Source organism: Bufo bufo, chromosome 4 (assembly GCF_905171765.1).
Source record: "Bufo bufo chromosome 4, aBufBuf1.1, whole genome shotgun sequence".
NCBI lineage: Eukaryota > Metazoa > Chordata > Amphibia > Anura > Bufonidae > Bufo > Bufo bufo.
Window position 1 is genome coordinate 603,391,735 of NC_053392.1, and position 15,094 is coordinate 603,406,828.

The 15,094-nt window shown below is 44.4% G+C and overlaps 1 protein-coding gene across 1 annotated transcript in view; it reads left to right on the top strand.

The window, feature by feature from the left end:
* Positions 1-11,439, top strand: part of SUSD4 (sushi domain containing 4) — a 61,880-nt gene extending 50,441 nt beyond the window's left edge. Inside the window, exons 5-8 of the mRNA XM_040430219.1 lie at positions 5,712-5,903; positions 9,868-10,012; positions 10,604-10,962; positions 11,402-11,439. Of these exons, the coding sequence (XP_040286153.1) occupies positions 5,712-5,903; positions 9,868-10,012; positions 10,604-10,962; positions 11,402-11,439 (734 nt within the window). The remainder of the gene's footprint in view (positions 1-5,711; positions 5,904-9,867; positions 10,013-10,603; positions 10,963-11,401) is intronic.
* Positions 11,440-15,094: the final 3,655 nt, after the last annotated feature.

Sequence of the window (15,094 nt, forward strand, 5' to 3'; positions counted from 1 at the left end):
GGATCTGCTCGTCATGCCAGTAACGTTGGAAACCATCAGGACCATCAAGGTTACATTTTTTCTCATCAGAGAATAAAACTTTCTTCCACCTTTGAATGTCCCATGTTTGGTGCTCTCTTGCAAAGTCCAAACGAGCAGTTCTGTGGCGTTCAAGGAGACGAGGTCTTTGAAGAAGTTTTTTGTGTTTGAAGCCCTTCAGTCTCAGATGCCGTCTGATGGTTATGGGGCCGCAGTCAGCACCAGTAAGGGCCTTAATTTGGGTCAAGGATCGCCCAGTGTCTTGACGGATAGCCAATTGGATCCTCAGGCTCATTCAGCGGGCATCCTGTCACAAAGCCGGGGGGGTCATGTGCCCCCCCCCCGTATCGGCGATCGCCGCAAACCGGTTTGCGGCTTTATAGAAAGTGCTAAGCAGGTGGCTCACTCTGATTTGTCACGACAGGTGCACAAGTTCAAAAAACACCCCTTGGTTCTGGTAGATAAATATAGATTTGGATAGAACCGGCACTCAAAACAATCGGAATATGCGTGGAAGTAAATTAAAATTATTTATTAAACAATAAGCGTTAGATAAGCTATATTCTGTGTACATCAGAGTAAAATTCATAAAAATGACATAAAAAACATAAAACATATATGTATACCAAATGAATATATATCTCTAATATAGAAAAATCTCAAATGCTGGGCACAGCAGGCTGCATCCGTGTCCCTCCCGGTTGGGTAAGGCTATTAGATCGCAGGCGTCTATGCCCAAGCAGAGTGTTTGAGATATATACAGTGGTATATTTGCATAAAATACTATGTTTGGGAGGATTCAATGGCAGGTATCCCACATAATCCTAATTGCATAAAATTGCTCCAACGTATAGGATAGGGGATCAAGGATAGTCAGATGTGGTCTATATTTTGGACCATGAATGAATTGTCCAGCACCTGTAACGGTCTCAGATTCAAAGTCACTTGTCCAGCACGTCTGTGATCACAGTACCTGTGCCGTCTCTCATGCAGAAAATCGGTATAGTTCCACTGAACTTAGTGTTACTCACTGTGTCCCCGTGTAGGCTCACTCGATTAGATCTGCGGAGGAATTTCTACCGTGGCGTCCCACGTTTCAGCTTTTTCTCCGCTGTGTTTGTGTTGGATCCGGTTAGTAATAGGATCCCGTCTCTACTCTCGCGAGAGACCTGTGTTAGCTGTTTCAGCTGTTACACTTCGGTGAGTCTTACAACACTTGCAGATCTTCTATAGGTGGATATATTCTCTCCGTCCTTTTAGTACATGGCCATGTACTGCTGAGATGATTCTTTCACAGGTAATACGTCCAGACGCGTTTCGAGATACCTTATCTCTTCCTCAGTGGTTTGCGGCTTTACCTGCGCTTGCGGCGGCTGTGCCATCGGGTCCCCATGCGGCTGTAGGGGGGACCCGATGGCATGGAAGGCAGCGCGATGCCTAAGGAAGGCATTGCGCTGCCTTCCAGTGAAAAGCCTGTGAGATCCAGCCCCCTAGATCTCACAGGCCCCGGAAGCTGTATGAGTAATACACACAGTATTACTTATTCAGCCAATGCATTCCAATACAGAAGTATTGGAATGCATTGTAAAGGATTAGACCCCACAAAGTTCAAGTCCCAAAGTGGGACAAAAAATAAAGTGAAAAAAAAAGTTGAAAAAATAAAGTTTTCGCTTCAAAAAATTCAAAGTTTCAAGTAAAAATAAACAAACACGTCATTTTCCCCAAATAAAGTGAAAAAAATTGGTAAAAAACAGGGGGAAAAAAAAAGTATACATATTCGGTATCGACGCGTCCGTATCGATCGGCTCTATAAACATATCACATGACCTAACCGCTCAGATGAACACCGTAAAAAATAAAAAATAAAAACTGTGCTAAATAAACCATCACAAAACCTTACATCACAAAAAGTACAACAGCAAGCGATCAAATAGTACCAATCTAACCGTCACCTTATCCCGCAAAAAATGAGCCCCTACCTGAGACAATCGCCCAAAAAATTAAAAAACTATGGCTCAGAATATGGAGACACTAAAACATCATTTTTTTTGTTTGAAAAAAGCTGTTATTGTGTACAACTTACATAAATAAAAAAAAAGTATACATATTAGGTATCGCCGCATCCGTATCGACCGCATCTATAAAAATATCACATGACCTAACCTCTCAGATGAATACCGTAAAAAATTTAAAATAAAAACTGTGCTAAATAAACCATTTTTTGTCACCTTACATAACAAAAAGTGTAATAGCAAGCGATCAAAAAGTCACACACACCCCAAAATAGTGCCAATAAAACCGTCATCTCATCCTGCAAAAATCATACCCTACCCAAGGTAATCGCTTGGCTCTCAGACTATGGAAACACTAAAACATTACTTTTTTTGCTTCAAAAATGAAATCATTGTGTAAAACTTACATAAATAAAAAAAAAAGTATACATATTAGGTATCGCCGCATCCGTGACAACCTGGTCTATAAAAATATCACATGATCTAACCTGTCAGATGAATGTTGTAAATAACAAAAAATAAAAACAGTGCCAAAGCAGCTATTTCTTGTTATCTTGCCTCACAAAAAGTGCATATAGAGCAACCAAAAATCATATGTACCCTAAACTAGTAACAACAATACTGCCATCCTATCCTGTAGTTTCTAAAATGGGGCCACTTTTTTGGAGTTTCTACTCTAGGGGTGCATCAGGGGGGCTTCAAATCACTGGGATAGGCCATCAAAGTCAGGTGTGGGTCCCACCTCCGAAACTCACACCTGTCTCCAGAACCGCACCCACAAAGTGAATGGACAGCAGCCTCGCATTCATGTCTATGGTAGTATATAGCATGCTTGGCTATTTTTGGCAGTCCCATAGAAATGAGTGGCGAGTGCACCACACAAGCGTGGACACAAGTCTGTTGACTTCTATGGGACTTGCCAGAGGAGTCCCATAGAATTGAATGAAGGGTGGCCACGCATGCATGGCTGCTCTCTCCACACTTCAGGGGTCCTGTTCAGTAGATAGATGCAGAGGTGGAACCTGCACCTGTCTGACATTGGTGGCCTTTCCTAGCAATATGCCACCAAGATGACAACCATGAACAACCCCTTTAAACTCAATGACAAATGTGTCTTCAGTAATGCTCCCCCTAGTGGCAGCTAAGATGTTGCTGAATGTTACTCATTAACACATCCATTACTCCTCAGAACTATATCTCTGATGAATCGGCTTTTGCAGTAGTTCAACCATTAAAGGGAGTCTGGCACTGATGAACCCTGCATAACGTCTTGTAGGGCTAGCTCAGCTGAATGTGAGGATACCTTTCACTTAGCGATCTGTTTCATAATTCTGGAGAAAAAGTAGTTTTAAATCCATATGCACATGAGCAGCTAAGTGCACTGAAGGCGGGCCCAAGCCACTCTGTGTACCTTGCTCCTCCTACTTCCTCTGCCAACCCCTCCCTCTCCTTTTTGATTGACAGGACCCGGTTCCTGAATAGTCAAAGTTCCATCATGCCATGGTGGACTTCTTCACCTGCAGAATGTATTATATGCTTGTCTTATAGGATGATTATGTTACTTGGCGGTTATTATACATGGCGGTATTCAGACACCTTGGGGGAACTGCATATATTGAGATGTACCCCATTTTCATGTGATGAGACCGGCCTGGCGCGCACACCAGAGCGCAGCAGAGAGGAATGTGCTGCGGGAGAGCGGCTCTGCTCGCCGCGCTGTTACTAATCTGAAGATAATTCCTGCGCGGCGAGACGCATTGTTTTCTGTTTGTGATGCAGGAAACACTGGAAATAGAGAAACATTTTATTTGGGGAATGTTTACAGAAAACGGAAGCGTCTCTGATGATTATTGAATCAGTTTCGGTCTGATGCTCCAGAACCTCTGATCCCGACACATTTAACCATTTAAATGCTGCAGTCAATAGCGACCACAGCATCTAACGCCGGCATCCTCAAACTGCGGCCCTCCAGCTGTTGTAAAACTACAACTCCCACCATGCCCTGCAGTAGGCTGATACCTGTAGGCTGTTCGGGCATGCTGGGAGTTGTAGTTTTGCAACAGCTGGAGGGACGCAGTTTGAGGGTGCCTGATCTAGAGGGTTAGACTGAGAAGGGGGGAGGTGGGTGGGCATTTAGGGGCCTAACGAAGCCTCGCCAGGGCCATGAAGTGAATGGAGAGCAAGCTGAGAATGAGCAGCCACCCCACCCCCTCGATAAACCGCTATGGGGCTTCCGAAAATAGGCGAGTTCTATAGCAGTGAATGGGGGGCTGACCGCACATGGGACTTTTCGGAAGTCCAATAGCAGTGAATGGAGAGAGGATGCCGCGCATGTGCAGCATGCTCTTCATTCACAGAAGGGCCTCATTCTTTAGATAGCAGCGGGTCCCAGAGGTGAGACGTGAAACCCATCAGACGTTTATGGTGCCTCCGAGCGATATGCTGTAAATGTCCAGATGGGACAACCCCTTTAACGCCTAAATAGCCTTGAGGACTAGGTCAGCTCTGATTTCCCATCATGCGGGGACTATAGGGACAATGCACATGATATACAGCGCAAGTGAGGGCTCCAGTGCACCGAGGGGTGTGGCCAGCACTGGAAAGATGAGGTGCACTAAGCGGATAAGCCCCGCCCCTGAGGGCATGTAAGCCCTCGTTTACATAAATAATAAGTCTTTATTTTCCCGGGAACACCCCAACTAATTTTCACGAGCCAGACATCATTTAATGAGCAGGATCAACCCTACCAGACAGCATACCTGGCTTGATAGGGATGATCCTGCTGATAGGTGCTCTTTAATCCTTCTGACTGGGCAAGGGACCTCGGACACTGGCCTAACGGTGAGTACACCTCTGATTTGGAGTCATGCCTGCGAACAGTCTTGAAGTCAATGGGACTTTCTTAGGAACAAGGAACAGGATTTCGGGGGTCGTTCCTCAGTTGATGAGGAAGGTAGTTATGACGTCTTTTTACAATTTTTTATAAATTCAAGCCGGATTCCTCAGACTTGAAAATAAGGGGCAAGTCTTACCAGCAGTGCGCCACCAGAGGGCGCTGCATTATATTACGACAGCGCCACCTGGTGTGAGGAGGGCTGCACTGTGGAGGAATGTGAATGCAACTGTTAATATAACATGGCTCAGTATTTAAGGGGCACCGACGTCTGGTACACACACCTCCTACAGGGCCACTTTAACCCCTTCATACAGAGCGATGTGAACGTACATAAGGGGTTAAAGGAAGCCAAAAATCTGAAGTGTTGACCCCTTTAGATTCAACAAAAAAGACCCCAGGGTAGTAAGGCAGCAGCACCAAAGCAAAAACTGTGTACCCCCAAATAATAGGATCGGGGTCCATTTGGTGACAGATTCCACGATTCCGCTGGTGTACCCACCATGGAGGCAGATCTTGCAACTGCTATGGGGCCCTGGGGGAGAGGGGGCCTGATGTTAAACCTCTTCTACTGTTCCCCATGTGGATTCATGGCATTTTCCTGCAGCGGCCACTAGGGGGAGCTGAGTACATAGATATTTTACAGCTTCCATTGAGTGCAATGATGACTATAAATTTTTATGCGCTGGGCTCCCGAGAACAGGAAGATGTTGTCAAATTATGGCACGATTGCGTATTAGTGTACATATAGTTTACACATTTTTTATTTTTTTTGCGTTGTCTTTTAGTCTGTCCCCTTCCCCCGATGGTGGCGCATGGAGATTACATTTGTCACCCTCAGCCCTGTGAACGGTACATACACGGGACTGTGATCGAGTTTTACTGTGACCCCGGGTACATGCTTTCCAATGATTACAAGTACTTCACCTGCCAGTCTGGAGAGTGGTTCCCCTCATCTCCGCTCTACTGTGAGAAGACAGGTAGGTTGTCAGTAAAATTTACGTCAAATGTATATGTACAGTGCCGTGCAAAAGTTTTAGGCAGGTGTGGAAAAAATACTGCAAAGCAAGAATTATTTAAAAAAATGGAAGTGTTAACAGTTTATTTTTATAAATTAACAAAGTGCAAAAGTAAATGAACAAAAGAGAAATCTAAATCCAATCCATATTCGGTGGGACCACCCTTTGCCATCTTCTAGATACTTGGCAAGAAGGTTGTTCCTTAAAGTGGTTATCTAAGACCTATAATGCTCCCCCATATGCCCGGGCCCCTCACACAGATTGTACTTACCTTGTGTCGCTTCTAATGCCGCTGCATCTCCTCATTATGTGGATGAAAACATTCGGGGGGGGGGGGGGCAGCCAATAGCTGCGATGGGGACAAGCCTCCTGTCACGGATGATGTTGCAGATAGCTGGAAGTTATGGATAAACATCCGACTGGCTTGATCCCAAACTAAGGAGCATAAAGGTGACCCCTATAAAACCCTAAGAGCTCACCTTGACTGCTAAGCACATACAAGGGTCTCAGAGGTAGACGATTGCATGCCCTCGTACCTAGACTGTGTGACACCTGAAAACCCTATAATAGTGAGGGGACACGACCACCGGCTCCCTGCACTTAATACAGAGGGAGTCAGGGTCACCTAGAATCAAGTCAGCAAGGAAACACAATACATGAAATGACTTATCTGAACAAGCAGCCACAGAAGTCTCCAGCAGTGAACACTTCAATCCAGGAAGTAGTATAAACCGCAAAGTGAGGCAGTATGGGAGGGAATATAAAGGGAGGAGGCAATTAGTGTAAATAGGTGACAGCAGGGAGAAGGAAAGGAGATGACAAAGTGAAACCAAAACAAAGAAACTCATGCAAGAGGTACAGAAGAACCTCTGCCAGACCTTCTCAGAGAGCTGGCGGTGACACCTCCATAGCGTCACCTGCGATGCTAGGGAGGCTCATTCCCGTCGATGGATATTTTCATCCGCATGAAGGGTAGATGTAGCGGGCAGCAGAAACGACGCGGGGTCCGGGGAGCGAGGTAAGTACAATCTGTGTGAGGGGTCCGGGCGTATGGGGAGGCCTTATAGGTCTTGGATGACCCCTTTAACCACAAATCTTCTTGGATGTAGGCTTGCTCAAATCCTTCTGCATCTTCATGTAATCCCAGACAGACTGGATGATGTTGAGATTAAAGGGTTTCTGTCACCCCACAAAACTCATTTTTTCTTTTTGGATAGTTAGATTCCTTATAGGGCGATATAGGAGAATATAATAGTCTTACTTTCATGCGGCCGATTCTTTATTAAACGAAGTTTTATAATATGTAAATGAGGGCTCTACCAGCAAGTAGGGCGTCTACTTGCTGGTAGCCGCAGCAGCAATCCGCCCCCTCGCCGTGTTGATTGACAGGGCCAGCTGGGATCTCCTCCTCCGGCCGGCCCTGTCAGTAATTCAAAAATCGCGCGCCTCCGGTCATTCGGCGCAGGCGCTCTGAGATGAGGAGGCTCGTCTCCTCAGCACTCCCTCAGTGCGCCTGCGCCGATGACGTCTTCTCTTTCGGTGATGTCATCGGCGCAGGCGCACTGAGGAGACGAGCCTCCTCATCTCAGAGCGCCTGCGCCGAATGACCGGAGGCGCGCGATTTTTGAATTACTGACAGGGCCGGCCGGAGGAGGAGATCACGGCTGGCCCTGTCAATCAACACGGCGAGGGGGCGGATTGCTGCTGCGGCTACCAGCAAGTAGACGCCCTACTTGCTGGTAGAGCCCTCATTTACATATTATAAAACTTTGTTTTATAAAGAATCGGCCGCATGAAAGTAAGTAAGACTATTATATTCTCCTATATCGCCCTATAAGGAATCTAACTATCCAAAAAAAAAAAAAAGAGTTTTGTGGGGTGACAGAAACCCTTTAAGGCTCTGTAGGGGTCATATCGTCACTTCTAGGACTCCTTTTAGAACAATTTAGTATCCAGATGCTTCCCTCCTTATTATCTACTGTGCAGTATCATCCACACTTGCACCTAAAAAAAATTCTGACCGAACCTGTTTAAAAAATTAAAATGCAGCTCACATTGTGGAGGTCAGCCAACACATTCTCATGTTCCTCCTACCCTTAAGGAGTAAAAGGACTTGTGTGAGATCCATTTCTTATTACCTGCCTTTTATTTTATAACTGTTTACAGGTTTTTTTTATATTTAATGGGGTTGTCCAAGTTATGGAAAAAAAGATATAGCACTGTAAATCTGATGGTCAGCGATCTATAACTGATCTAAGCAATTTTTAGGTAAAAAAAATATATATTTTCTCATTTCCCTTGTTCTCTTCTGGCCCTTTGTTTACCTGCAATAACAACAACCTCTGCCCCTCCCCCTGCACGGCAAAGGGGGTGAATACAAGTGCTGCCCTGAGTGACATGTCTGCCTGCTGGGAGACTCAGCAGCATGTTGTATGTGTAGAACTACAAGTCCCAGCTGTATAATGACACTGCTAAGGGAGTGAATACAAGTGCTGCCCTGAGTGACATGTCTGCCTGCTGGGAGACTCAGCAGCATGTTGTATGTGTAGAACTACAAGTCCCAGCTGTATAATGACACTGCTAAGGGAGTGAATACAAGTGCTGCCCTGAGTGACATGTCTGCCTGCTGGGAGACTCAGCAGCATGTTGTATGTGTAGAACTACAAGTCCCAGCTGTATAATGACACTGCTAAGGGAGTGAATACAAGTGCTGCCCTGAGTGACATGTCTGCCTGCTGGGAGACTCAGCAGCATGTTGTATGTGTAGAACTACAAGTCCTAGCTGTACAATGACACTGCTAATACACACAGGATCTTTCCCCTACCTACAATGCTCTGCAGAACTTCTCTTTCAGTTCCTGTGCCCAGCATTTGTCTCCTCACTGCCTGAGTCTGTGCAGCTGAAGGGGTTAAGAATCCTGGGGGAGAGCAATAAGCAGCAGCCAGCAGTGCAGGGGGGCGTGGCCAGCACAGTGAGGTCTGGTGTACAGATCTCCCAGGCTTGTGCACAAACATTATCAGAGCAGGGAGAGAAGCTGACATCACAGGTCATGTGACCCTCAGTGAAATCTGAGAAACCAGCCACTGGAGATAAAGTGAGTTAATTGGAAAGCTCAATAAATAAAATAAAAAATTGAATTGGAAAGCTTTTACATTTGCCTAGTTAGAAACATAGAAAGACTAAAAAAAATAACTCGGACAACCCCTTTAACCTTGTCTCTCTTTTTTACTTTTGTAACAACTGTACCTTTTCGGGTAAAGCTTAAAACCTCAATATGGTTGATTCTTGTATGTGCTAAAAGAATCCATGGCCTTTCTAAGTGTATTTAGCTGTTTGACTGTTTGTGTGTTGGGTCATCTATCGGGTCTTCAAAATTCAATAAATGGTGGCATCATGTATCTGGGGTATGTGGACTGTGCTGGGGTGTGATTTATGCTCAATTTCCAGCCCGAATGGAAGGTGAGTGCAACATTGAGTGTATGGACCCCCCTCATCCCTCAGTCAGTGTCCAGTCATTGGAATGGGGGCGTCTCTGATTGCTGATATTGTATCAATGGAAATGTGTAAATGAATGTCTTGTTTACATGATATATTAGCTAGACCGTAGCAAGGGGGCGCCATTGCCTACAATTCTGTTGAGAATGATCAACCTAAAGGTGAAATGTTCAATAGTTTTTTTCTAAAAACAAGATGGATCCCAGACCTAATCCCAGTTTTAGCAAAAAGAATGGATAGGATCATAGACCTCAGTTATAGACAAAGTAGATGTCCTGATTGTCTCATGTGTGACCTCGATATTGGCGATTGCTGCTAATTGCATTACATTCAGTGGTTTCTAGGATTCAGCTACCTATATCATTATTATAATTATTGTGCTTTAGCCCCTTTTTGTTGTTCTTTTTTTAATTTTTTCTCTTTGAGTAGAACAATCCTGGCCGAACAGTCAAGAGACAATGCTGACAACATGGAAGATTGTTGCTTTCACAGCGAGCAGCGTTCTCCTCGTCCTCCTGTTGGTCATCATCGCCAGAAGTTTCCAGACCAAGTTCAAGACCCATTTTCTCCCAAGGTGTGCACCCGTCACTGCAACGTATCATACAGGGGGGCATAGTCTGAGATGTAGGGGGTGGAAGGAAGAGAGGATACTCCAGACTAAACTACATATTGCCATTGCCTGTATTCTTTAGTTCAATCACATTGAAATCTAATGATGTGTCAAACTTTTTTTTTTTTTTTTTTTGTAAGCTCATTTTGTTCAGCACTCCCTGCTGGTTCAGGGTCTATACAGGAGCTGCTGTGCTGCGTTGTGGATGACAACCAGCAAAACTGTAAGGCTGGCCTTACACATTCAAGATCTGTCAGCCGACATCTATTCCTCCGGACCTCTCCATACACATGCACACTGAGTTCGGCTGAGCATGCATGTGTTCTCAATTGGGCGAGTAAAGGTGCTGCCAAATGGTCAGATTTTTTTATGCAGTTTTTTAAGCCAAAATTTGGAGCAGATCATAAAAGGAGAAAAAGTATAAAGGACAGATGTGACTTCTCTTCGCTTCAAAAAATAGATAGATAGATATTAGATAGATAGATAGATAATGTGGTAGATACAGGTACTACAGGTACTTTAGAATGAATATAACTCTTACATTTCGTCCTCTAGAAGTCCCCAGGACAGCTCGGCTGAGCCGGACTTTGTGGTGGTGGATGGTGTCTTGGTCATGCTTCCCTCCTATGATGAAGCGGTCAGCAGTGGTGTCAACGTCACGCCCCCTGGCTACATGTCCTCTGCTGGCCAGAGGAGCCCATCTCCCACAGAGGAATCCCACCCGCCCGCTTATCCTGGTAACCCTAACACAGACAGTCTATGTGAGGAGTCAGAGACCTTTGACAGTTTGTTGGAGTCTTCTGACCTTCCTCATACATTACATTCCTCTTCCATGACACATATGAGGACCCCGGGCACACAGAATATGAACAGCGAAACAGCAACCACAAGTCCCAGCATAGACATTGCAGATGGTAAGGAAAATTTATAGAGTGATATCACCTGGCAGACTATTAGAGACTTAAAACTCATTGATATACTAGGCAATAGCCCGAAAATCCCAATGACCAATATACCCATCACTGTGCGGGGTCAACGCCCTCTCTGAGATGGATATATCCATCATTGACCATTAAAGGGGTTGTCCCATTACAACAGTAGTTGTTAAAGGGGACAACCTTCTCCTGTAGATGAAGTAAGGATATAGCCAACCAGTCATTTCTACTTCTCCATTCAGCAGGCTGCTGCACAGAGCACAGTCTCTCGCCTCTCCTGTGCGTCTGACCTGCATCTGTGTTTCTCCAACTTCCTGCTCATAATTTTGAATGTTCTTCATACCTAGAGCTTCTGATAGATGGGATTTGACCACGGCACCCATCCTCTTGATAACCATGTTTGTTTTCCTCCTGACAGAAATCCCACTGATGGATGAAGAGGAGGTGGAAACATAAGGACAGTATCTTCGCAGCGACTCTCATTTTCTGGCTTGTTGATTCCTTCTAGACTTAAGCTTATATATTTTGGTAACTGTTTCTTCCATTAAATCTGCAATAATACGGGACATGAACCGAGACATGGGATCTCGATGTACTTTATGGATTCCAAAGCTGGATGGGCAGAAGACGGCAGGACGCATGCCCAAAACTGACAGGGACAGTTTTCTACTTGCATTTGACCAAGGAACTTATGTAGTGACTGAGACGTTCCCCTAATGTTGATGGCAATAAGGATCTGTCTGAAACCGATCTCATTCTTTACCTTCTTGGTTCTTCAAGGCAGATACAGTACAGGGATTCCATAATGGTTTCTATACCGTAGATCTGAACTGGCGGAGATCTTGATATAGTCCACAAGTACCTGTAACTACATATGTGCCTTCCCCCCACAAACCCCCTGCTACCTAACCATGAAGTATCTACTCTATTCTGTTGTCACTTTGCAAATAAACACTGAAATCCGATGCTACCAGGTCACCACACCGACGTCTTCAGAGGTGGAATGGATTCCTTTATAGATGTTAACAGGTTCTCAATCTACAGTCCCGTAAATATCAGTATTTAGGACCCACCTTGAAGAGCACCTGTCCCATGTCCTGACATGTCTATCTTAGTAAATGTGTGTTTCTCATAAAATAAACCTAGAGGATATTCGATTAAGCTTCTGCATTGTGTCGTTCCTCTGTCATTCCTACTAGAAATGGATGCATAAATTGGCAACTGGGTGTTACCAGTTGGGGGGTGTCCATGCCAGGTTTGACATTGTCCAATCAGCGTGGATGGTGTCAAACTGTGTAGGGACACACATGTTTTACAAGGAGGGATGGTAACACCCAATTGTCAATTTATTTATAGGTTTCCAGGAGAAATAACAGAGAAATAGCACAGTGGATAGGAAAGATGATTTGGTAGGGAATACAAGGGGGGTGACAGATCTTCTTTAAAGGACCCCGGGATGCAAATTTTTAGTCCACGTCGTAGTCCACAGTGGACTTTGCAAAGGTTTAGTACAAATCTGAGGTGAGCCGTAATCCACAGCAAGAAGTTCAGCTCACTGATCTCCAGTAGAATCCCAGACCTTCTTACACGAAGCTTCTGTAGTTAACTGGTGGCCCAGGGAGTAAGGTGCTGTGGTTCACAATTTGTGTTAGGCTGGCATCCCCACAGTGTAGGGCCAAGGTGAGGTGAACCAACAGGGACTGACGGCAGGAATTATTTTTATATTGAGAATGGCAACCGGATTACAAAAACACTCAGTATAGAGGCAAGTTATTACAAGCCTCATCTGTAACATAACACTGCCCCTATATAAATAAGTCACTGTGTAAATATATTACTTATCCTGTACTGATCTTGAGTTACATCCTGTATTATACTCCAGAGCTGCACTCACTATTCTGCTGGTGCAGTCACTGTGTACATACATTACTTATCCTGTACTGATCCTGAGTTACATCCTGTATTATACTCCAGAGCTGCCTTCACTATTTTGCTGGTGGAGTCACTGTGTACATACATTACATTACTTATCCTGTACTGATCCTGAGTTACATCCTGTATTATACTCCAGAGCTGCACTCACTATTCTGCTGGTGGGGTCACTGTGTACATACATTACATTACTTATCCTGTACTTATCCTGAGTTACATCCTGTATTATACTCCAGAGCTGCACTCACTATTCTGCTGGTGCAGTCACTGTGTACATACATTACATTACTTATCCTGTACTGATCCTGAGTTACATCCTGTATAATACTCCAGAGCTGCACTCACTATTCTGCTGGTGCAGTCACTGTGTACATCCATTACTTATCCTGTACTGATCTTGAGTTACATCCTGTATTATACTCCAGAGCTGTACTCACTATTCTGCTGGTGCAGTCACTGTGTACATACATTACTTATCCTGTACTGATCCTGAGTTACATCCTGTATTATACTCCAGAGCTGCACTCACTATTCTGCTGGTGCAGTCACTGTGTACATACATTACTTCTCCTGTACTGATCCTGAGTTACATCCTATATTATAATCCAGAGCTGCACTCACTATTCTGCTGGTGCAGTCACTGTGTACATACATTACATTACTTATCCTGTACTGATCCTGAGTTACATCCTGTATAATACTCCAGAGCTGCACTCACTATTCTGCTGGTGCAGTCACTGTGTACATCCATTACTTATCCTGTACTGATCTTGAGTTACATCCTGTATTATACTCCAGAGCTGTACTCACTATTCTGCTGGTGCAGTCACTGTGTACATACATTACTTATCCTGTACTGATCCTGAGTTACATCCTGTATTATACTCCAGAGCTGCACTCACTATTCTGCTGGTGCAGTCACTGTGTACATACATTACTTCTCCTGTACTGATCCTGAGTTACATCCTATATTATAATCCAGAGCTGCACTCACTATTCTGCTGGTGGAGTCACTGTGTACATACATTACATTACTTATCCGGTACTGATCCTGAGTTACATCCTGTATTATACTCCAGAGCTGCACTCACTATTCTGCTGGTGGAGTCACTGTGTACATACATTATATTACTTATCCTGTACTGATCCTGAGTTACATCCTGTATTATACTCCAGAGCTGCACTCACTGGGTACATACATTACATTACTTATCCTGTACTGATCCTGAGTTACATCCTGTATTATACTCCAGAGCTGCACTCACTATTCTGCTGGTGCAGTCACTGTGTACATTACATTACTTATCCTGTACTGATCCTGAGTTACATCCTGTATTATACTCCAGAGCTGCACTCACTATTCTGCTGGTGGAGTCACTGTGTACATTACTGAATATAGTCTTGTGAAGATGTTAGGAACGGGCTGGATGTGGCAGGGTCATGATGTGAGGAGAAGATTTGAGATCAATGGAAGGTCACAGACTGAGTCACACAGGGGAAGGAGCAGGCACCCCAAAACTATTGGATCCCTAGTGATCAACTCATTTTATAGCTTTATGATTTTACTATATATGATTTTTTATGTTCTGTTGCCATCTAGTGGTAGGTTTAGATAATGCAGTGGACTGCACTTTTATATCAGTCTATTGCGCGCCTTTCCTTTCATGTGACATAATACTGGTGCAGGTCTGCTAAAAACCTCCTGTCACTCTTTCCCGGTACGTCTCCCATCATAGTCTGGCTTTATCCTTGGACTCATCACGTGTTCAGAAGAATAACGAGAGCAGAACGATGAAACAGTTTCAGTAGGTAAAGAGTTTCTTGGTCCACAGAAAGCACAGTTTTTAAGCAGGAGCCTCGTTTGGATCTTATGCCACCCGCTCACAGGCGCAGGTGAACGCACATAAGTTCTGCACAAATTTCTGTGTTGATTTATGCAAATCTGCAATGTCTAATGGAGGATTTTGATGTTGATCTCATCTCATCCTTCCATTGAAAAGGGTGAAATCCGCAGCTAAAACTGTAAACATAATTGACATGCTGCGAATTTGGAAATCCGTAATGCAGGTCAATTTCCGCACTAAAAAAAATCCATAGAGTGTACGTAAGATTTGTGTAATCGCACACACTTTGCTGGTGCTGTAATACGCTGCGGAAAAACCATGTGTATTATGCAACG